Genomic DNA, 25,471 nt, shown 5'->3' on the forward strand with positions numbered 1-25,471 from the left:
TTCTGATGCAAGGCCAGTTTCCTGACCCCTACAAAAGCTGATCGGCTTTTTCAAACTTGTCCCTTCGACATCTCAAAAACTATTAATTCACCTAAACTAGATTTCAGGAGATACATAGATAATAATATTCTTAATTATAAAAAGAAAGATTTAATTATGTCTCTATTTTTTATATATATAATAAATTTTTTTGTAAGTTATTTTGTTACATAAATTTTATTAGAAATACGCCATTTGTATTGATGTTAGCTTTACATCGAAATTTATTGCATGAAAACTCTATTTTATGAAATATTTATTTATTTTCTTTTAGAAAAATTGTTTTCCAAAAATTATGATTGTTTTTGAACTAAACATCATTCGCAATGCGTTGAATGATATATTTTCACAGTTATCTTGTAGAAGAATATCCTCTGCTTAATATATTTTATATTAATTTTTATAATACTCTTCTTTTAGATCTTAAATCAAAATATTCCATATCTAATGAACCTAGACTTATGTGTTTCATTTCAACTTAGCTGTAAAATTCTTTTCGAAAGACGGAGATGAGTGAACCTGTTTATTTTACTATCTACATTTGTTGCTAACACCCTATCTATTGAGTCTAGACCTATCTGTTATATTTCAACGTTGCTTTGCTGTAAAATTCTTTTAGAAAGACTGTGATGAATGAACCTGAACCTATTTATTTTACTATCTATATTTGCTGCTAATACCCTTCTACTTATTACTAATTTTTTTTACCTCCTGGTGTCATTTATAAATATTTCTGATAAGTATGACTAATAAGTTCATTTCATCATGATGCATTTTTAATGCCCAATCCTCTGTCTTTAGCAAAACGCAGTCAATAAATATAAGTGTAGTGGTAACAATATTTTGTTAATGACTTTCAATAAAATATGTATACGTGGTTAGTTTTTTTTTATAACCGTCGTTGAACAATCAACAAAATTTTTGGTTTACGACTACTAATGTTTAACTCATTACCTTAAGAGTTTTGAACGCAATCCAGAAGACAAGGAAACTTCTGGATCAAGTATTGGGAAAAATTAGCCTTCGTGATGGACTTTTGTCCATGGAAATAACCTGCATTTGGATTAGATGGAGAGGAAAACCACGAAAACCTCTTGTGGTTAGCCTGATGGCGAAGGGACTATAACCCATGGTCCGTCTACCACTAAGGATATTTTACGTCAGCTTTGTGATCTTTGCAAGCCGGGTGGAGAATTCGTATCGATCAGCCATCGCTGGGATTCGAACCCGGTTTACTTCATTAAAAGACGAAAGCTCTATCCCCTGAGCCACCTCGGCTCACGTGGTTAGTATAAAAGATTCAGTTTGAATGATCTAATAAACGTTATTTGGTAACAGCTTATATGCTAATAAATAATATCTTGACGCGTTGCATCCGCACTGGCAAAATTGCCATTTCAAAAACATATTCATTTCAACATAGATACTATGTTTTACTTCATAAAATGTATCAAATTTCAAAAGTAAAATAAGTCATTCACATGAATAGAGAAGCAAGTAAAGATAAATTATGATTAATAACAAAAATCCTCCAATATAATATTAAGTGCTACAACTAGTTATATTATAATAGTGAAATTAATACTTTTTTTTTCTTTTACAGACGATATTCGAAAAAAAGAACTGTCCAAACTGTTTCAAGAGCCCCTTCAAAACATATTTTCGTACTCTGGAACAAACGATACTGAGGACGATCATAAAGATCCCGAGGTCTTTATCTTACCTCCACCAGAATGGAAAAACAAAGAACAAAGTGATCTTTTGATCACGACTGATTGCGAACTCACACCTCCAAAGAAATTACATTCTAAGACTGCTAACATCACCTGTCATCAAAAAACCACTTCTTACTCGATGAATGATTTAGATCTTATCCACAAAAAGGCCAGTGTTGGTAGTGACAATGAAACAACATTTGCACTGCCTGTAAAAAGTGAATCTACAATGTCTCTCTATCGGCTAAATGTCGAAAGGGACTTGGATCAAATGGCAATGACACCATCACGCTCTGAAACAAATGTTAACGGAGACAGTGGATTCGGTAGCGGCGCTCAGTCCACGAATCCAATCTGGTCTGGTTTCCTTTGCAGAAAACCGTCAGATCCTTTTTGGAACATTCGCAAACCGTCGAATCATTCATCGACATCAGCTGCTGCAACACCTACCCGAAACTACCCCGGTGTACTTCATCCGCGAATGAGGAAGATACCGTGGATTACTGCTTGGAAAAAGCTTGACGAAAATAGCAATCGCAACGAACGAAACCAAATGCAAAACCAACAACAAAGCGATGGCGGCATGCTTGATTGGAAGGATAATATGATATACGAACCTAGACAACCTACTGATGTGTCTAAAACTCAAGTTGGAACTATCAGTGAAGAACTGTCGGATATCAACAGCCCTGAATATAGCCACCCCGATTATAATTTAAATATTTTTGCGAAAGAAAGCGGCGTACTTTTAGAGAATGCCTATGGAAAAATTGTACGCGATGATTGTGGTGTGCAAGTAAATTTTTATGGAAGGAATGTGCTATACGACGGTAAGGATACTTTAAATGGAAACTTAAATCCCAATGATAAATTGTCTGAAAAACCTTTTACTTACGATTGCCAAATTAAAGAACAAAATAAGGAACCTGCCAATACTCATGCACATGTAAAACACCTTCCTCCTTATAGTGAAAGGGATAACAGAAACGAATCAGTCAAGATCCTGCAAATCGAAGATAATACACATCCCCAAATCAAATTCGATTCACGGTTCAATGATAGTCATTATGAGAATTTATTCGGTACCAAAGAAAGTATTTTTGCTCAGTGTGACCAGTATTTGGAGAAGAATACCCCTAAACTACCTGCTATAAACAAAGATGATTCCAATATACCAACTAGTGATTTGTTTCATTTCCAAAACATGGAACCCGAATACGGGCAGGTGCGCAAAATTGATAACAGGGTTAATCAAAAGAATTACGAAAAAAGGGCCCAGCTAAAAAATCAAGAACTCACTCGTAAAGACAGTAGCGCAAGAGGCAGTGATAGAAATCGAATTAAACGTAGAGAAAGTCGCAGTCGTAGTGATGGCAGAGCTAATAATGAAAGTCTATTTCAATCTCCTTTTAATTTAGCGGATAACAAATCGGAAAATATAGGAAACGTCAACGAAGAAAAAGTTGAAATAGAACTGAAAAATGTTCCACTAAAGAAAGACATAAAATATGACTTAAAGTTCAGTAAACTCGATCAAAATTTAGAAAACCCCCGTGGTTTTAGTCGCCAAGGTAGTCAAGGACGCAAGCCAATACGAAACGTTAATGATCCTAAAAGGTGGAAACTAGATCAATCAAATGCAAAAAAACAAAATAACGAATCTCTACAGCAACCAAAAAACCTCGTTACAAAGCTTCCTCGAAGAGAGAGTCAAAATAATAAAAAGGAAACTTCAAGCAATCGCGAACTGGAGTCAACCAAACGACAATGGGGTGATGAACGAAATTCGAACTATCAAGGTGACAGAAAAAACAGCTTTCATAATGTGGAACGCCGGGACAGTTCTAAAAAAATTGTCGAGCCTAAAGTCTATGACACTCAATTTCTCGCAGAGGCAAAAAATAACGATAAGGGGGACAAAACATCTCACAACCGCAATGATAACTTACGAAGTAGAATATGTCGCCGAGATAGCTACAATAAGAAGAAAGATATAAAGAACGAAGGGCTATGGGCTAATGCAGTGCCCTTCTCTGCAAATAGTGAAAGAGAAGAAGAAAATGGCAACTTGCCGAAGTCAGAAAGTCGCATCGAAAGTCATCCTTTGCGACGTTCTCCTAGAAAAAGTCATTTACCACGCAGGGAAAGCAAAAGTAGAGGAGATAAATCCAACCCGCAAGTCCGAAGAAAGAGCAGTGGGAACAGAAAAAAGAGTGATAAACCAGATCACCAGGAACAAATTGACCACCAAGCTGCGTGTCTGGATTTAGCAACTAAGCAAATAAAAGATTTTGAAGAGAAAAGAGCAGCATTACAACAAGGAGACTTGAAATGCGATTCTAACTTCGACGATTTTTTCAAATACCGAAACAAGTGCGAAGACAACCTCAACAGGATTCAGAACTTGAACCGTGAAACTTCAGCAGAGAGGGAAGGGATAGATCACTTTCTTTTAAAGAGAAAAACGAATGGTGGGCTCGCATCAAATAATGAAACCTACGGTTTTGACGCCTTCCAAGGAGACGAGAGGTTGCATTTTTACCCGAATTCAAAATCCGAATACGACGACAATGAGAACTGTAAGCAGAAAAAATTGGCAATAACTGACTTTTTATAAGAAAACAGAACGTTTTCGTATTGTGATAATAAAACTGAAAATCCAAATGAACAGATCCGTTCGTAGTATCTGAGATACTATTGTTTAATGATCTACTTATGATGATATTCGTTTATCATGTTTCTTTTTTTTCTTCCTAAATTCATGTCGAGAGAAGCAAAGAAGAAAAAAATGGTTTAACAGTGTAGAACATTTTCTCACTTAGAAAGGGTAAAGAAATTAGAAAACTGCAAATAAATAAGATTGTTTATATATTACGTATATATTTTACGTATGTGTTTGTTCGATCTTAGTGTGTAAAGTTGTAAAAGCAATTTTTGTTGTACAGCGGTCTTTCATTAAATGAAAAAGAAAAAGTTGTTCTCTTATCACTTGAACATAATTATTTACTATTACACTGAAGCTTTGCTATTTTTTTTACTTGAAATGTCACCTTTCAGAGTAGTTTTGTCACTGTTTTTTAAGACTTGCTGGCTAGTCTAAAATTAAGTTACAAGTCGTGAAAACTAAGTTACAAGTCGTTAAAAACACTATCATTTTCTCTGTAGCTAATAAAAACGAGGATAAAGAAGCTTTTTTCACTTTCTTACTATTTCCTAACTAAAACCCGTTTGCTTCAAATGAGTTTAAAAATATAAAAAGTTATTAAATGTAAAAAACCATGAAGTAATATATTTCTTAATACGTATTTAACTAAAATCAAATGTTAAATAAATAATCACAAGAAACTGAACTAATATTACTCGATTAAAAACTTCATCCTTCAAAATTATACAAAATGGAAAAAGCAGTCGACTTGTTTCAAGCGCTCAAAAATTGGCGCCCATTCTCAAGACTTGCGAGACGTGAATGAGACTAAACAAAAGTGATTTGAAATAGAAAGAGTAAAATTGCCAACGAAAAATGGAAAAATAAAGGTGAGAAATAAAACTAGAAAAACCATAGTAGCCAAGTGAATAAAAAGATGTTCATGTCTTTTCTCCATTTTATATATTTTTGAAGCTAAGTTTTTAATCATGTAATAATCTCAAATTTATATCATTTGGTCACTCTCTTCACCAAGTTTAGTACTTCGCAAAATTTGGATTATAAATATGAAACCATCGCCTCTAAAAGTGAATCTGAGTTCATCACTTTGCAGTTAAGAGCTTTTAAATTTTAACCAAGACTCTCACAATTTAGGCAATGCAATGTAATTTTCAATTAATAACTTAATTCATTAAGCTAAAGCTTTAAAATCATTTCACTAGATAAAGATGATTTCATGGTAAAACATCAAATCCTTCAAAATTCGCCACAAAATATTGCCTAAAAACACATCACAAGAAAAATGCAATAAAAAAGATAATAATTATATTTACAGATTTTTCATAAAAGCCTTTATTCAAAACTATCTACAGCGAACTTAAATACAGGAGATTCAGAATAAAAGGTATTCTCGAAGTGTTTCCAAAACATAAAAATGGAGCTACAATTTAAAAATTATCTTATTTTAAAAAGAGTAGATATAGGCTTTTAAAATGTAAGAACCACTATTAGATTGTTGTTGTTTTTTTAACATTCATCAAAATATATATTTTTACAAACTAAAAAAACCGTTAAAGAGGCACACTATCATACGCATGACAACAAAATAAATAAATACAAGAAAGAAATATAAACAGTAGCTATGGCATTGGCATGGGATAAAATTGCATAATTAATTGTTAAAAAAATGATTTTCCTGATGCAAATATCAACGAAGTAGTAATTTTTATGATGTATATTTTTATGACATAAAATTTATAATAAAAATGAGATTGATCACATTAACTGCTGAAACAATAAAAAAATATGAATTCAGTACATTTTAACAGGACAATTTATTTAACTAAGAGATCATAACTAGACTAATCACGAAACTTACGAATTTTAAATTTTAAAAATTATCTTTGTTTTAAAATACAATAACTAATTTTTAAGTAAATATACAGAAATTAAATAAAGGATTTTTGTACCTACATCTCTCACATCCAAATACTGACCGAATGAATAATTTACTATTTCGGAGGTGGTAAATCAAATAAAAAAAATTCCTTAATTTTACCAGAAATTTTATAGAATTTCACTGATTTTTGTAACCAGACGCATAAATTTTGATGATTTTTCAACCGAGCTTCATTTGTATACGCATAATACTTCTTACAAAAATTTGAAAAAGGAGAATTTTTTAAAAATAATTATTCCAATGTTTTTGGAGAAAAAAACATTGGCCGCTAACATAAATTATACCTATTTCAGCAGACTTTTTAGGTATTTGATTTAATTCTTTGTTCTGTTGCTCGCCTGATACTGAAACTTTTATAGTATTTATCGAATATTAAATTTGTTGAGATAATGCAGGGTGTTCCGTAATCACAGCTCTAATATATATATATATTTGAAAATTTTTGTTAAGAAATGAAGTTATAAAGAGTATACATATTAGATGTTGCAAAAAATTATCGAAGCGACTATAAAAACAAAAAAGTTATTAATATCTGACGAACTACTATTGAGGAAGACAGAATTTAATCCATGAAAACCAGTTTAATTGCTTGACAAAACCTGAGAGTGTTTCTTTCTTCTCTTTCCTCGCATTTTCTTCAGTCAATCAAATAAGTTTTCATATTTTTAAAACCTTTTCACAATGTTTCGTTAACTTTTTTTTTCTTCATTTATGTATGAATTTGCGATTAATACTTTTATTCTGCTTAATAAAATGTTAATTATTTTTTTACATTATTTTTAACAAGGAACTTAAAAATATACATTACAGGCAAATACTCACGGAACAACCTGCATTTAAGAATATAACCCTGTTTAACATTATTTGAATTATAAATTTAATTCAAATAAACCTAGAAATCAAATTGTCCTGCAAATCGTAACAAAAAAAAATAAAATGAATGCAAAATGATTATAGGCAGAAATATTGAGTTACTGATTTAAGATTTATAGACAAAAACAAATTTGCATAAGAAATAATTGAAATACATAACTAAACAAGTTTAATTTGTAATAAAATTTAACGTACTAAATATAGATTTATACGATAAACAATTATTTCAGAAACGTAAGTACAGGGATGCCAATCTGTAGCAAGGCTAATCCGTAGATAGGAAGTTATTTTTCATTTATTTCTGTAGCACAAAAACGATAATTTTCTGCTGTTTTGCGGGGCAAAATTAAAATGCAAGGTGAAACGGTATTTATATTCTACAAGTTAAACTTTTTCAAAAACAAAGCTGCTTTCAGTTAATTATAAAAAAAGAAATGACAATTAAAACTCGTATGTGTATTGAACAGATCGCTTTAAAGCTAAATTTTATTCCATCTGAGAGCTAAAAAAAATGTGCATTTGTCAAAAAATAACAAAAAAAGTTAGCAAAAATAGGAGTCATTCATAAGTTTGAAACAAAAAAGTAAAGCAGAAATTAAAAAAACTATGGAAAATTAGTATCAGTTTTGGCATCCCTATCAACTGCATCAAAAAACATGTAATGACAAAACGCATTTGATTATGCTTTAAAAATATATTTTGCAAAGCTCTGTGAACCCGAGTTAATTTTGCTTTCATCATACACCCATCCATAAAAGCATAAACTTAACACAAAATAAAATGCAAAAATAGACCTGACTAGAAACACATTTAAATTTCTCAAAAAAAGAACAAAATAAACATAAAAAAAGGAAGAAACCTTTGGAAAGCAACAAAAGCGAACAAATTTCGCTCACTCAAAATGTCCCCTGGATTACTTAGCATAAATTTAGCATCCATGGAGAATAATTTCTTACTTTTCTTTTTTCATTTAACATATTTTTTGACGGTGGTAAAAGATAAATAATACCTGAGTGTAATACCCTTTTGTTAATCCTACGATCGTCTTGGAAATTGTTTTAAACACATGAAATAGAGATAATTTACAACTGAAAATAAAAAGTGCTAAGCCCTTATTCAAATATTCACAAACAAGAAAGTATCACTTCCCAATCACATTGATTTTCACTTCATGTAAATAATTCTATCATAAAACATAAAGATATAAGTGTCTGTCCATTTTGCTTTGGTTACAAAGGTCATCAAAGTTCACATTTTCACGGGTCAAAAATTTACCTCCCGAGTCACATGAATGAGCATCTGTAAGCTCTAAACTTTTTTTAACTCACATGGCAAACTAACTTCAAAGAAAACTACATTTAATCTGAGAACGGCAAATAATTAATCAAATAGTAAAATGATTCACATTTTGAGAAATTCTAATGAATTCACTATATTTGAGAACATAAATTTTCCATAACTAAAGCAAAATTTCTTACATGATAAAGCAATATTATGCTAGATTGTACAAATATATCGAAATTCAGAGTGATTAGGAAGTATTAAGTATAGGAGACATTCCTTGTATAATGTATTATTTGAACAATTGTAATTGTCAATGTTACAAATCCGGTTCATAGCAATAACAATTAATTCAAAGCTATAGAGTATAGGTATAGTATACAACTTATGCAAGAGACATCTAAGACTTTGAAATAATTTCTATCAAATTAAGGAAACATAAAAAGCAATAGACTTCAATTCGAACTTCGATTACCTTTAAAAATTTGTATTTATATTCCTTTAAAATTCTGAAAATAAAATCCAAGTTAAACTAACAGTCAACACAAATTTTAATTCCAACGTATTATTTCAATTTAATTTACTCACAAAGACCGGTATTATCACAGATACACCTTCAAATACTTTCAAAAGTATTTGAATATGTTAAACATTTTTGATAGCAAAAAATATCCTTTCTATTCATTCACTGAATGACAGTTTAATTTTATTTTAAATATTCAAATGTGATTTTTTCAAAATTATATCAGAGCTAAAACTTGAATAAAAAATTAGCTAAGCTTTAATTAATTTCTTACTTATATGCAGAATTTTTAAATGCATATAAAGTGTATCCTATAAAACATTTTTAATTCGAAGCATAATATCAAAATTTGAATTCGGGCTTAGCACCACAATAAAATTCGATAAAGAATAGCCAAGTTAACACTCGATCGTCACATACGAATGGTCCATAAAGACAACGTGACAAAATAAACAGCAAGTATGACTCTTTCACAAAGAGAAACACTTTGGCACATTTCAGAAGAGATTTGCAGAGACAATAACTTTGTCCACTATGTCCATCGAAGGTCATTTGCTTCCATCAACATGTACCGTGAATTTTGTTCACCATTTGCCACTTTCTAACAGGAACTACACAACCCAAAAAATGGAAGTCACTTCTAAGTTTAATTTTACTTCCGGTACACGTCTTTCACAATGCTTCTTAATTGTCACCACAAGCATTTATTGTTCTCAAAATGTGAAATAAATATGAAATGGAAGAAAAAAATACACTAAACGACATAAAGATATATGTAGCGAGCAATTGTGACTTTACATGCTGCCTCCACGTATGAAATCACCTTTTTTTTTAAGATACTATATACAACTGTACAATTTGTTGCTTGAACACGATGAAACACGAATAAAATATAATAATGAAGCGAAACACTTAAAACAGTTCCTAATTCGTCTAATATTTAGAAGAAAACAAATCATAACGATTCTTTTTCAAGATGGATTGACCAGGTTTTTCTGTTATAAAATGGGTAGCCCATTGTGTATAAAAGCATAGCACCACCGAATTGTATCTCTTCGGTAAAAGGAAATAAAAAATGGTAGTAAATTGATGCCTTTGCTCTTTTTTTTCTTAAAAGGAACCTGAATCCTCCTTCCGAATAGTTTATTTTTGCCCCTTTCAACAAATGCCTGTTGGATGATGGATGCTCAGTTCTGTTTCTCTTTGGGTTGCCGTACCTTTCTGTGCCTTCGTTCCCTTTCCTTTCTCCTTCGCTTTCCTTTGCTGGGTCCTTCCGCGGATCTTGAAGACGATTCAGACACTGAAAAATAAATATCGGTTAGTTAGTAGAGATGTTGAATTACTACAGTTTCAGTGATGTGTGATCAGGTGTTTTTAAAGTCTGAAACGATTTAATTTCGTAACGCTCACGATCCCTTTTGATCCTAAAGTTAACAAGTCTTTTATTAGTAAATTGAACGTATTTCCACTTTTTATGGATAGACTAATTGACAAAATTGTCTAATAAAACAGTCAGTCAGCCTATTTAAAGATTAAAATCAATAAAGGAATCATACTATATTAATTGAAGGAAAAATTTATGATACTGTAAAGATAGATTACAGTAAATACATCTTCTGAAATACAACAGTAAATCTCTTAGGATTTGTATTATTTGTACTAGTTCTTAAGCTAGTACAAATAATACAAAGCTGGAACATAATAGAAAAGCTTCTTACCAGAATCTATGCATCTATCACAGCAACCATCTTCACCTGGCACCTTGACAGGGCATGACTCTTTAGGACACTTTTTCCTCTTACACTTGGCTCGTCCATCCTATAAATCCAGGTTAAAAAAATTTTAGATTTTCAATCATTATGATAAGAAACGTAATAATTATGAGGAAAAAAAATTTTTAAAAATATATAGATAAAATAGTTATGGCAACCCTCAGTGATGTATTTTTATGATGCGTGTCAAAAAGTGTGGCGTCCTTTTAACACTTATAAAATCAGAGAGACCTTATATAATAAAAATAAAGATCATCCTCATGAATGGAGGCAGTCTTCCTGTGTCTCCTGCTGTGTCTTAAATGGTGCATGACCTGTGTAATTTCAGAAAATTAAAAATAAGACATTTGGCACCAGACAACTCGAAAAACATATTATCTTTTCATCATAACACAACGGCTTCACAAACTATTAATATCTGAAAGAGAGAGAACTCAGCTCTTTTTTTTCCTTCTCCATCCTAACAAACCAACACAACTCTTCCTTGATCTATTGCACGTCTACCTCAAAAAACCGTTAAAAGGCACCGCCAAGACTGTAGTCATATGAAAACACAATATTTTTTGAATGGTACACATTAGTTGGGTTCGCGACTTCAGACAGATCGATCAAGTCTGTCGCAGACCTAAAAGAAGTACACATAATATTTTGAAGTTGGCTCCACTTTAATAAAGGGCAAGGTAAATGCTACCGAATCTTGGAGAATTCAAGAAGGAACTTCATTAAAACCTAAAGATGAAGGTTATCGTTTTTAAACTCGAGCTTTTTCTTTTTTTTTTCCACTGAAAACCTTCACTTCATATTTTTTTAAAAAATGTATATTTGGCTGGTAATATTAGTCTTAACTCTGGAAGTATTTATTTAAAAAGAGATTAAACATCTTTTCTATTTTAATTCATTTCATCAGGTGTTTGACAAAGTTCATGCCTTATATATAAATAGTATAATAATATTTAATAAATAAAATACTCTCAAATGAAATGACATCTTTAAAAGTTACTCAATATTTTGAAAAATAAATATTTAAAAGTGTTTAAATGAACAACGTTAAGTAAAGTTGAGTGAACTTGCAAAAAGCTCATGTTCTTTCCTTATGAACGTGAAAAATTGTTTATGTTTCCAGGAATATTTTTAAAGTATTTTTTTTTTTTGAGGAGAGAAACCGAACTAGTTAGATAATGGTCATTCTTAAATGATAAAATAAACTTCATTGCCTTTAACTGAATAAAGACAGAATTCAGAGTTTATAAATGTATCGAGTAAGATAACTATGTAAGAGACCTTTACTAGAATTATAGGAAAATTTACTAGAAAAAATGCTCAGTACAAAAAAAAAATCGAGAAATCGTACATTTTGTAGTTTTTAAAAACTTTACGTTTAGTCAAAATCCTTCGAATGAGGTGATCCAGGTTCGGTTCCCAGCAATGTCTGATCCAATCGTAAACCGGTTGATATCCCCCAGACTCAAATTGACTTTAATGCAAAAAATATACTAAGTAATAAACTGACCAAGAATTAAGAACACCTCCCAAATTATCTTAGTTTAGTGGTTTTCCTCTCCATTTACGCAAATGTCGGTTAATTTCACAAAAAAACTCCGTCACAAAATGGAGTTAATCTTTATCTTAAATTAAAACGTCCAATACTTTAATTAGCTTGGGCTGTGTTTAAAACTACAGGACTACTAGGTTAAGATATAGCCACAAATACAATATGGATCAGCTGCGAAACATGGGTGAAAAATAAAATAAAATAGAGATAACTTATCATCATCAGTTTAAATTTTTTCTTTCTCTCTATATTGCATTTTAATATGTTTTTTTTTTCAAACTAAAACTCTGTTCCTTCAACTAAACAACACTCATTAATAACTTTCCTTTTAAGTTGAGCACAAAAACTCGTTTTAATCTTAGTCATAAAATCGAAAAAGCGTTGTCAAATAACATGAGAATAAGAATGCACAATAAATGCTAAAATTATAATTTTAATAATTGAAAAATCGATATAATTAATCTACCATAATTAAAGTTACATTTAAACAAAACATGAAAGTTTCCAGTCAAGCAGTAACAACCTAGACAAACAGGGTGAAAATGCTATTTTCAACGTTAAATAAATAACGATTACAAAACGTCGTTCAAGTGGATTACAGCCCTTAGACATCAACACACAGGCGTCCTTCACAAAGCACTTAGCTGAAAAAACAACAGAAATGTTTCTCTTCCCTCTAACATTTTCCAGCAAACGTCTTTTCCCGAAACACACAGCTGACCCAAATGTATCTAAAGCCAATCACAATGCTTCTTCCGTTGCCGGCGCCCTTTTTTTTTCATTCCTTTTTTATTTGTGAAAGAAAAACTATTAAGTTAATTTAAGACACGCGAAAAATTTGTTTAGAATGCGACAGATAGACGTCAAGAAAATAACCCCTTTCAAAATCAAATATATCATTTAAAAATGCCTCAGTATTCCTCAAAAATTGCAACGCCCTCATTTGCTCTGTTGGGCGAATTCCTAATGAATTACGTCATGACAGAAAAAGAACCGATTAGATATTTGTCAATTTGCTTTTTGGCAAGAACCATTTGATATGTATGCTGCGATTTGGTTCAAAAACGAAACAAAATGCGCATAAAGAACAAGATATATTTTTTCTTGCGCACTGAATGCTTATTATAAAATGAATGATGAAAAACAGCGTTTCATTCAGATTTATTTCTATATTTTATTTAAAAATATATAAACTTTAATAATTATTTATTCAAACACAAAAAATCAAATATATTGCAAAGAGCAAGACTTTTTTTTGAGATAGACACTTAGAATGCAGGAGTCAAAAACATACCCTTCACAAGAAAAAGAAAAAAAAACTTTTTCTGAAAAAAAAGTCAATGACGCCTAAAATTCAAAATTTTAAAACTAAAATTCTTCGAAAATTGCAAGGCTTTATTTTCGCACAATCAGAATTTGGGGGGGGGGGAGACAAAACAGCAAAAAGTTCGCTGTTTTGCCTTCATGGAGGTCTTTTGGATGGAACTAACCCGCATTTGCGTTACATGGTGAGAAAGACCACGAAAACCTCCCACGGTTAGCCTGACGCCAAAGGGACTCGAACCAATGATTCGTCTACCACTGAGGATATTTTACGTTAGCACTGTGGTCGGTGTAGATCGTATCGACCAGTCATCGGTTGGATTCGAACCCGGTTCACCTCATTGGAAGGTGAGCGCTTTATCCCCTGAGTCATCACGGCTCTGTTTTATTTTATAACCGTCGTTGAACAGCCGACCCAAATTTATGGGTTTACGACTACTAATGTGATGTTTAACAAAATCAGAAGCCTGCCATTATAAATTCACAAAATTATAAGTAGATTTTTCGTGTGTATTTCACATGAGTTTTTTAATATAACCGCCAGAGTAGTGATTATGAAAAAATATTGAAATTTATGTTGAGGCTTACACTGAAAATCATTTATTAAGGGGATAGAAGTAACTTGGTATTAATTATTAAATTTCAATTCTATGCATTTTTTTTTATTTTCTCTAGTTTGTAATTGTAGTTTTCGTAAATAGCGAAAGAAAAAACAATACTCACTTTACAATGACATTTAACACATTTTTCAGCTCCGTAGGGCTCTATAGTCGGATGCCATTCGTCGCCATTTCTATGAACTTGGCCTCGGAATTTGCAACCTAAATATAAATCATCACAATTATCTCAAAAAGTAATTTCATTTCATCCTCAAAAGCATATATTACTCAGAGTTATTAGAAGAGCACTCCGAAAATAACACACGGGACGATAAGTTGAATGCAAAAATTTATGCATAAAATATTTGTCTAACGTAATATACAGTTAAACCTCGATATCTCGAACTTGAAGGGAGAGGAGAAAAAATTCGAGACATCGAAAATTCGAATTATCGAAATTCGCATGTTATCGATGGTAGAATAAAGAAAAATGTTCTATTTTCATAACTTATTTACCATTCCATATTTATTCGAAAAACATTTTTTACATTTTCATTTAAAAAAAGATTCAATTGTTCAAAGTTTGTCTATAACACTTTCTAAGTGGACTATAGCTTTAAATGTCTCCTCTGACATATTCGGCTGCCTCTCAATAAATCTCTTTATAGTGTCCACTCCAGAAAGTGCTTGTTTGTTAGTAACATTGGGCGGTAAATCTTCGATTTCCTCATCCTCTTCTTCTGATAGTTCACAAGAAGCTTTCGTTTGAGCGATATCATTGTCATTACACTGACCACACACTGTTACTGCATCATCTACGTTTACAAAGTCATGAAATTCCATGTCATCAGGCTTCATGAGTCTGGTCAATCTGTTCCGATCATTTTCGGTGTAGTTTTCAGCAGAATTAACGATATTTATTGTTTGACTATTTTTGTGATCTTTAATGAATCCAGACTTCTTGAAGCCATTCATTATCATAGAGGAAGACACATCATTCCATGCCTTGTCAGCCATTCTTGAATTTTTTTTGGAATATGTTCTTAATTTTAGAAAAAAAATCTGCACTACTTATGGAGAAAAAAAATTCAAGTTATCGAGGGATTAGAAAGAAAAAAATTCGTGAAATCAAGTTTTTTTTAACATTGAGTGTATATGAAATTTGAAGGGAATTTTTTTTTTCTCCGAGATATCGTAAAATCGAGGTTCGAGTTAGCGTGGTTCGACTGTATTTCGAGATAATTCATTCTAAACAAGAGTTATAATAGGGTGTACTCCAAACACAGTCGTTAATATGCATTTTTAGAATCTTTGTCAAAAATGAATAAACCTACTTAACACGATGGGGATTTGAAATTATTATTTAGATCCGAAATAAAATAACTCATTTTCAAAGCCTGTCGGAGAATCTAAGACATTAATTACAGTAACACTATTTAGCTTTTTAGTCGCATCCAACAAATAAATTGATTTTAGTTACTTATCGCAACATTTGCTAGGATTCACTTCGATGATGATTCGTCACACTTTAATAGAGCATTTTCTCAATAAATATTTTTTCTGCCCTTCTAATGTGTAGATTTAAATGACTTCACAATGATTTGAAAAATATACATTAAATTATAAAAGAAATAATGCTTTACACTTTGATTGATAATACTTTTTAAAAAAAATTTTGCCTTTGTCATTCAATTTTTTTAAACATTGTATCTATTGATATATGAAAACATACTTTAAATTACAAAGAGTGCCGATTAATGCTGCCTATGTCTTCGTTTTAGAAAGTCTTACCATGTCTCCGTTTTTTGTAAAGGACTATTTTTTAAATAAAAATATTAAGAAGAGCTAGGGTATAATCTAAATATATCAAAATGAGTGTCGGTCAGTTTTTATAGACTTCTAAGCCATCCGACCCAGAGTGATGAAATTTGACATACTGACAATTGGAAGCACTGGGAAGGTCACTCTCAAAATTAACATATTCTACTATGAAAAGTTGATCAAAGAACAAATTTTCTTCTAGGATTACTATTGCACATTATTGTAATTTAAATTGCAGACTGTTTCAGAACCACAGAGCAATGGGCAAAAAGTGGTAACCGAGCAAGAGCACACTGCCCAAGCCCGTTCGTCGGAAGCATCTGAACAAAGAAAAACAAGACTGGTAACCGATCGAGTGCATCCCGTTTGTCTGAAACTTCCGAACATCGAGAGTCAAGAGTGGAAATAGATTGAGAACACTATTCAGACGATGACAATATACTTGTTTACATCTCAGTGCATTCCATTGTAATCTAATTAGTGGTTCATTATAGTTTCCAACTCTGTGTCATCATTGGAAATTTGTATTACTATGTGTGTTTGCAGTGCCCTTAAATTTAAGAATGAAACAACAACAAATGAAGCTAATTTATTTATAGATGGAAGTACAAAAAATACCGAGTATCCAAAAGCGCTTGAATAATTATACTTACAACGAAATGTTGTCTTTTTTCTCCCTGGCAGAAAATTACATTAAAATGATGTAAATTATTTTCATTTACATATAAGTCGTTTCCTATAAATGCAATTCAAGGTACAGCAAGTATAAAATGTTTAAGGAAATGTCCTTTGCCATGAAATATTTCGAGAAAGGTGCGTTTCGAGGATAAAATAATTAGTTAATGCACCCAAATATCTAAACAGACTTTCTTCATTATGTACGTTTTAAAAATAGTAATATTGATAATGATCTCTATTCACCTTTATATTCAGAGTAAACTAGACTATTAAATTTATTTTAAAACAAGAAGGCACCTATTAAAATTCAACTTTACCTCCAGCATTCAATATCTCTTTAACAGTTGATTTTTCACCACTCTGATCTCCCAGGTGACCCACTGAGGGAGGGATGATAACAATAGCTTTCGTTAACACTGAATCTGAAATAAAAATAAAAGAGTTTATACGACGACAGAAGTACCTCAAAAAAAATATTTTTCTCTGTTAAATTGCAAAAACAACTAAATTTTGTCAAAATATTTATGTGAGTATGTAAAAATAAAAGACTGCTGAAGATTCAATTTTTATTAAACACTTAATTTAAATAAGGGGATTTACCTAACATTAGATATATGTAAAGTCTCTTCTTATCTTCAAATTATGTTTAGAACTATACCAACTTTTAGCTTTAAAATGTGTTAGCTGATAAAATGGTAAAAAAGAAAAAAAAATCCTTTGGAAAATAAAATATTCAATATTTTTAATAATACTTTTTATAAATATTTTTAGAACCCTTGTCAAAACTGAAATCAAAAAAGTATACAAATCACTGCATTTAGTTAATAATTAGACAGCGAAAAAAAAGAAGGAATTCTATCAGAATCTAACTTATCACTATTAAGTTAGACTGGTTAGGTGTTTCTCGACAGAGTTTTTGCCTTTTCATAGATTAAATATTAATTTATTATTATTTATTTATTTTTTAATTTTTTCAAGGATTCTAAAAAAAATTACTTAGGACTGTGATATGGAGAACAATATGCATATTAAAAAAGCAATTGACACTATGTACTCACTAGGACATTTTTTGCAACAATCGTTATCTTGCTCCCTATAAGCATCTTTTTCAGCACAAGTTAGCGCTGGGCACGTGATTCGATCGCACTTTACAGTCAGAGTCTTCGGCTGTAAAAATAAGAAGTTAAGTCGAAAGTACGAACACATTTTCACAGAATGAATGGACTAACACAAACATTTTGGCTCATTCACATTTAATATCACATCAATAATGCTTGATACTATTTTTATCCCTTTCTTAACCCCCAAGCTATTAATAACCTCAAGGCGTTTATGTATAAACATATCAATTTAAACATTTTTACTACGACTCGTATGGAGAGTACACCCAATAATCGAAAATTTAATATACAGGATTTAAACAAATAATTAAAAAAAAAAAAAACTTCAACTTTCTGTTGATAATGGATTGCAACATTTAGGAAACAAATTTGTATTATTGGCATTAGGCACGGAACTCCAGCTGAAATTTAAGCACTCTATGAAAGCAAGTTAATGAAAACTTAAGGTTAAAAAAGGCTACAGTTAAATACCAAAATTTACCGTTTGAGGAATAATAATGACTTTAATAAAATAATATACTGCGCTCTAGTGTCATTCTATTAATATTGCTATTGAACTTAAGAATGAGTACTATGTTGTAGCGTAAACATAGTATCGATAAAATAACTATCCACTTGTAATGTATTCAAAAGAATGATTTAGGGTGCTCATATTGCTAAAATGGGTGAAAAAAAATCAAATGAAACATTTTTTTTCCTGTCGAAATCTATTACTAGTCGGAAAAAAGGAAGGCAAAACGAAAGATGACTCAATTTTGTGGAATCAGATTTTAGAGTGATTGGAGGGGGTACTGGAGTCAATGTCAAAAAATATGTTATCGTAGAGTAATCTTCAACAAATCGTTTACCCTGAGTTTCGCACAAAATATGAAAATGATCACAACGCATTTACCGCCATTTATTTTCTGTTAATTGATCTGTTGAAAATTAAAAGTATAAGACGTGGCCTTTTCACATATCATGTGATTACTAAGTCAAAAGATTTCCAGGATAAAGGAAATAAAAACTTACGTCGCATGTACAAAGAGAGCATTTGCTGAATCCAAAGGGAGGAACATAGGGATGCCATCTGATACCAGCAGGACGATATTTTTTGTCAAAGAAACAATACCTCTCGCCTTTGTGGACGTCCACTTCAGATGAACCATTAGAGTTACCTGTAAAAGCAACTATCAGTACCCAACACGGACGATATTAAAACTAATAATGTAAAAACTCAAATTAAACTAATTTGTATGTATTACCACACTGAGATAGAGCAGAAAATAAACTTTTATTAAACAAAAAACCCTTTGAATAATTCTGAAAACTTAAAATCAGGAACCATTTAACAATATAAAATATTCTTAAAACTACAATATTTAAGAAGACGTAAGGGAAATTTTTGGTGGTAAATAAAAATTTAACTCGACATGAGCGTCTCCTATGATTTATAATTCATTTCTAAGAAAAATTATACTTTTACTCCTAGAAAAGTTTTTTTTTTAATTTTATATTTTAATAATTTTTTCAACGTAGTTTTGTTAATTTTTTGTGTTCCTGTCGAAATGTGGTCGATATTTCAGTACGCCATAAAAGGGCGACGAAGTTTGTTTACATCATTAATGAAACAATTGTAACAAACATATGCTTCGGATACAGGGCTAAAGCTAAAATTCAAGGTCCTTAAGTTGTTCGAATGTTTTCAAAATATCGATTCACGATAAATCCGATTCGTCAAAATTAGTTCTGTTATTAGCGGTCAGGAAGCTAATATTGTCAAATAGCTCGCATTGTCATCCAACACTGAGCATCAGTGAAACTTTGAGAAATTTCCTAGGTCAGAAAATGAACGGAATTTCAATTCACGACAAATTATATTTGGCGATAAAATGATGATAGGTCTTCCTTTTAAAAATCAAGTTATGATTGAAACTTCTATTTTTATTAGGCAGAGAACTCCAGATAATATATGAGCACTCAAGTCAGTCGGAAAGATGTTTTGAAGTTTGATTGACAATAAATTCTGCTAGTGGACACCAGGAAATGATCCAAATTTTCACTTAAAGATCAAAATTGTCAGATAATTGGGGACCCACTGCAGTTTGATTTTTAATTTTTCAAGCGTGAATAACTATACAATATCATGAAAATAAATCATTACTACAATTTTGTTTTTAATAGTTTATTTATTGCTTCCAGCATCTAAATTTCCGATTCGTAGCATTTGGGTAACATCAGTAAAAAATAGTTAAACGTGTATCGGTACATTATAAAAACGTACTGATAGTAACGAAACGCTTAATAACTGACGTCTAGAGAAAGTTGTTTCGTAACGCCCACTTTAGTATGCATTTTCAAAATTAAAAATTAGAAAAAAAAAACACTGATAATAAAAAAACATGAAATGGAAATTGAGGTAAATAAATGAGTCAATTTAATGGTCACAAAATAATATTTAAGCGACAAAAGAACGTCACAAAGTCGGCAATTAAGTACATCACAAACACCATAGCCAATTTAATTGCTCTATGAAACTTGAAGGTGCCTTTCAACTCCTCTCAGTTTCCTTCAGCAATCAAACAGGTTTTGATGATTTTAGTCCCGCCTTTTTCAGTAGTGATTCATCGGATTTTTATAACGTTTTCATTTCGAACAATCCTACATTTCCTTTAACAATACTTTTTTAATAGCTTCCTAAAAATATTTATTGTATGCACATTAAAAATTTTGATACCAAGTTAGAAAAAAAAATTGGATGGATAAATAGGCTTACTTGGGCAGAAGGGACAACATTCTCCTTCCATCGTCATAGGATTGTTACACAATGGCTTGGGGCATATTGTCCTCTCGCAAACAACGCGACCTCTCTATGGAGAAAACAAAAGTATTTTAAATAAGCCTTTAGCTCTTGATTGTGTTTAATTTAGTGGTGAGAAAGAGAAATGTACCTGGCAAGAGCACATGGTGCATTCTTCATGTTCACCTTTCCAATGATCTCCATCATCATAAATAGTACCCTCATATTCACACGTATTCCTCAAATCCGTCCCGTATACGTCATTGTATCCATCCTGATATGTATTCCCACTTCTTGTCTTGGAGGATGCATCATAACTTGGAAGGCAGTTGGGGGGAGTGTAGAGCTGTATTAAAAAAACAATAATATTTCATCGTAATCATTGAAACTAAGCAGGGGTCTGTTTAGAAGAAATTTGGGTCCTTTAACGGACCCTTCACAAAATATCATTTCATAAAAACGNAGAAGGGACAACATTCTCCTTCCATCGTCATAGGATTGTTACACAATGGCTTGGGGCATATTGTCCTCTCGCAAACAACGCGGCCTCTCTATGGAGAAAACAAAAGTATTTTAAATAAGCCTTTAGCTCTTAATTGTGTTTAATTTAGAAGTGAGAAAGAGAAATGTACCTGGCAAGAGCACATGGTGCATTCTTCGTGTTCACCTTTCCAATGATCTCCATCATCATAAATAGTACCTTCATATTCACACGTATTCCTCAAATCTGTCCCGTATACGTCATTGTATCCATCCTGATATGTGTTCCCACTTCTTGTTTTGGAGGATGCATCGTAACTTGGAAGGCAGTTGGGGGGTGTGTAGAGCTGTATTAAAAAACAATAATATACAATCGTAATCATTGAAACTAACGTAGTATACATTCAAAAGTAGAATGAAATCGAATTGGCATTTGAATCGATTAATAACAAATTCTTGTACCTCGATAATGTCTCTTACTCTTTTCCAAAACTATAACTTCTTGAAAGACAAATTTTAAGTCGTATAAAGCTTCTTAGCTTATAAAAACACGCTATAAGAAAATTTATAATTTTACCATCCCTGAAACATTCGTGGACATTTAAGCTTTTCGAAATGTCTGTGCATGGAACTACCAATAGAAAGGGGGTTGAGGTTCCTTAAATAAGATAATTCATGAAGGTATTTGAAATACCACAGAATGTAGTTCGTTAATACATTCTAGAAGCACAATATTTGGCTTGACGCACCATTCATATTTTAAAAGATGTTGGAAAAAGATTTTTGACATCTTTTATTCAAGTGAAAGAAGTGTTTAATCATAATGCAAACTATTTAAAAAAAAATCATATGAAATTTTTTGATCTTAATAATTTTTTGAATAAAGGAAATCAATCGAATCTTCGACTGTACTGACGATAAGTTTCTTTTGGCTAAAATAAGTGAAAGATTCTGTTTGTAGTGGTAAAATCAAAAATATGCATTGTTATCTAGCACGGAGCTCCTGTTTAAACTGAAGCATTGTAGTTACTCGGACGATGACCAAATTTTTGATTGGTGGTAAAATCCTTTTAGCGATAAATTAATTGCATTCAACTAAATTCAAACAGAAATTTGAGCACTCTAATTAGTCTTAAAGCTTCCAGAATTTTGATGAACACAGTATGATTCACAGCATAGATAAAATTCCGTTTGTAGTTATCAGAAAATGATTGGAGCTTGCATTATAATGAGACATAGAGCCCCAGCTGAACTTGGATTTCAAGATTTCATACCAACATAAAAGTAAACTAACATAAAAGTTAAAAAAAAAATAAAAAATTCAAAATGTTGCTTTCAAAATAGACCGTTTGCAATTCTAATTATACAGCAATTATTCAGCATTATAAATAGAAGCATTCATCATAAATACTATCTCGTTTAAAAACAATTGCATTGCAGTTCATTTTTTTAGAAAGGCATTTTCTTTTCATATAAAATAAAATCAGTTCAAGCGTTATTTGAATAAGGACGGCATCGTTTTGTAAAATGAAACGTGTATGTAAAAGAAATCAGCTAACCTCGTTTATTTTAGCTCTCAGCTCGACAGCCTTGGCCTTGCTGTTAAGTTTCGATGTCACAACCAGGTAAGTGTAGCCTTGTTGTATGAAAGCCAAACTACGACCATCCAAGTCCTCTGCCAAGTCTTCAACCTGAGGAAAAATTTACATCTTTTTTATACCGTCTGCCGTTTAGGAAAACTACTTTATTATTTGACGACGAAATGACAAATTTCAGAGACGACAAAAAAAAAATTTTACATCAGGAAAGAGATATTCGTAATAACTGCTAACGGATTTAAATAGACAAGCACAAAGACAACCTTTAAAAATAAATAGTTTGTAGCTTTTATGGTTACATTTGAGTGTCTGTTTTTCCGAGGAAAAAAATAATTATTATCTATCAAATATATCTAAAAACTAATTATATTTTAAATATATAAATAAAATAATTTTTTACAAAAAGAATTTCAAGAAAAATGCATGAAAATTATACCATTCTTACTAAGAACTAGCTGACGAAAAATTAAAATTTAAGTAACTTCTTATCAAAAATAAGAACGAGAAAAATACCTAGATAACGTATATACTAACTTAATCTTACTTGATAAAATGTATGTTTAATAAAATTACATTAAGTAAATAAAATTACTATTTAATTCAAGAGAAATTATAATAATAGTTATTCCTTCAACCTTATAATAGTTATTGTTTCAGCCTATTAGTTATTGTTTCAACCTTAAAATAGTTATTGTTTTAATCTATTAGTTTACTGTTTTAACCTATTAATTATTGTTCAACCTGATAATAGTTATTGTTTCAACCTGACAATAGTTATTGTTTTAACCTGATCATAGATCATTATTGTTTAACCTGATAATAGTTATTGTTTCAACCTGATAATAGTTATTGTTTTAATCTGATCATAGTTATTGTTTCAACTTATTAGTTATTGTTTCAACTTGAAAATAGGTACCTTTTCAACCAATTAGTTATTGTTACAAACTAATAGTTATTTTTTCAACCTAATAGTTGTTTCAATAAGGTGGCCAGAAATACTCAGAAAAATTTAGCTGATTTTATAAAATTTCCGTGACTTTTGTAATCAGTGAAAGAAATTTTATTTTTTATTGTAACTTCTCTCAGAAATGCTTTAAATCTAAAACTTAAATTATGTTAGAAAATACTTAAACTTCCTATTAAAGTTAAAAATAAGTATTTAAAATAAACAAACGATTCTTAAAAAAACTAATTATTTTGGAAAAAATATTAGACTTTGTGAACCTTAAACTTATAACATTTGAATTTCCCTGACTTTCTAGGCATATTACTTTAATTACCCGACTTTCCCCTGTTTTGTAGCCACCCTGAAACATTTAGTCAGGATTTTCTTCCCATTCTTATATATGATTATGTTAGAAGGTTAATTTAAAAGGAGGGAAATGTGAATGAAAAGTGACATTGCATTACCATTACCTGCTCCCCTTCGAATTTTTTCAAGACACGCTGTAGAGGGTGGTGATATTTTCCTGGTCTCACTTGCAGTAATTCCAACAAATGACGCTCCCGAGCATCTAAGCCAGTAAGGTATACTTGATAATGAAGAATGCAATCTTTATCAATGGATAGCCAAGCTATTCCACCTGCAGTTGTGTTGCCACCAGTCAACAAAATGGGCATCTCTATTGTAAATGAAGTTTATTTTTATAATTTCAAATTTTATTTTGTTGTAAATGATTTTCTACAAATGAAACATGTTATGCAAATAAAAATATACGAATTCAATACGAGATAATAATAATAAAAATATACGAATAAAATAGTTATCAAAACAAATCTATCAATTCAATTAAACAAAGCGATGCAAACTCTTGGTGAAATAAAATTTTGTGGATTTTCTTGATGTTTTCTTGTGCTAGTTTAAAAAGCAAATATGTATGTTGTATGGAAAGTGCTTCGTAATCACCGAATAAAAATTTTAAAAAATATACCCATTTGTGGTGTCAATATTTAAGTAACGAATAAAATTTTATCAAAATCTGATTAATTTCGATTGAGGAAGACTGAATTAAGAATTTCAAAAGAAATTTGATTACCGTCAAGGGTCTGTTTTTTGCAAAATTGTGAAAAAATTACTCATAATTTGCGAATATAAAATAAACGTTAAGTCACATTCTTTCAACCAGGGTCCGCTTTTATGAATTTGTGCAAATAGGGTCCGTTATTGCAAAAAAAAATTTTTCAAGGAGTTTTTAAATTGTAAAGACATACAAGATTATGCTCAACACTGTAAATAAAATTATAATTAAAAAAATTAAATTTTAAAAAATAAACAGCAATTTTACCTACTAAATTAGCGATGAAACATACAAATATTTGGTATTTAGCCTATACTGCTGAACGCAGAATATTCATTTCGGACGAATAAAGGAAGAAGCGTCTGCTGAAGAAAAAATTTAGTTCGTTTACATCTGTCTTTCTTCCCCCCCCCTTCCTGGGAAGGGTTTATTTGATTAACAAAACAATAATGAAGATAAACAAATTTGTGAAGGGTCTGATTAAAAGATAAATTATTTTGTGAAGTATGACATGCTAGTATGACAATCAGGGGTCTGTCCAGACATTTTGTGAAAGGTCCGTTTTTCGTGAAATTGTGAAAAAATTACTCGCATTCTTTCAACCAGGGTCCGCTTTTATGAATTTGTGCAAATAGGGTCCGTTATTGCAAAAAAAAACTTTTTCAAGGAGTTTTTAAATTGTAAAGACATACAAG

General features: G+C 31.1%; 3 protein-coding genes across 3 annotated transcripts in view; 1 reads left to right on the forward strand and 2 right to left on the reverse strand.

Moving 5' to 3' along the window:
* The window catches only part of LOC107454177 (uncharacterized), a 104,833-nt gene extending 100,106 nt beyond the window's left edge, over positions 1–4,727 (forward strand). Inside the window, exon 5 of the mRNA XM_016071270.3 lies at positions 1,643–4,727. Coding sequence (XP_015926756.2) covers positions 1,643–4,371 — 2,729 coding nt within the window. The 3' untranslated portion in view covers positions 4,372–4,727. The remainder of the gene's footprint in view (positions 1–1,642) is intronic.
* A 5,132-nt stretch (positions 4,728–9,859) lies between these two features.
* Positions 9,860–25,471, reverse strand: part of LOC107454167 (dorsal-ventral patterning protein Sog-like) — a gene marked incomplete at its 5' end in the record, with an annotated part of 95,390 nt that continues 79,778 nt past the window's right edge. The window contains 11 exon segments of the mRNA NM_001323832.1: positions 9,860–10,335; positions 10,754–10,853; positions 14,406–14,503; positions 17,098–17,202; positions 17,839–17,947; positions 18,913–19,058; positions 20,657–20,750; positions 20,832–21,026; positions 22,720–22,851; positions 24,169–24,393; positions 25,119–25,133. Coding sequence (NP_001310761.1) covers positions 10,223–10,335; positions 10,754–10,853; positions 14,406–14,503; positions 17,098–17,202; positions 17,839–17,947; positions 18,913–19,058; positions 20,657–20,750; positions 20,832–21,026; positions 22,720–22,851; positions 24,169–24,393; positions 25,119–25,133 — 1,332 coding nt within the window.
* Positions 14,406–17,086, reverse strand: LOC139425603 (uncharacterized). Its single transcript, XM_071180915.1, has 2 exons — positions 15,509–17,086; positions 14,406–15,463 (listed from the first exon to the last, which is right to left on the reverse strand). Exon 2 carries the CDS (start codon positions 15,296–15,298, stop codon positions 14,858–14,860), a length of 441 nt encoding a protein of 146 aa, XP_071037016.1. The 5' UTR covers positions 15,299–15,463; positions 15,509–17,086; the 3' UTR covers positions 14,406–14,857.

The sequence above is a fragment of the Parasteatoda tepidariorum genome, chromosome 1, assembly GCF_043381705.1.
Source record: "Parasteatoda tepidariorum isolate YZ-2023 chromosome 1, CAS_Ptep_4.0, whole genome shotgun sequence".
Classification (NCBI taxonomy): Eukaryota; Metazoa; Arthropoda; class Arachnida; order Araneae; family Theridiidae; genus Parasteatoda; species Parasteatoda tepidariorum.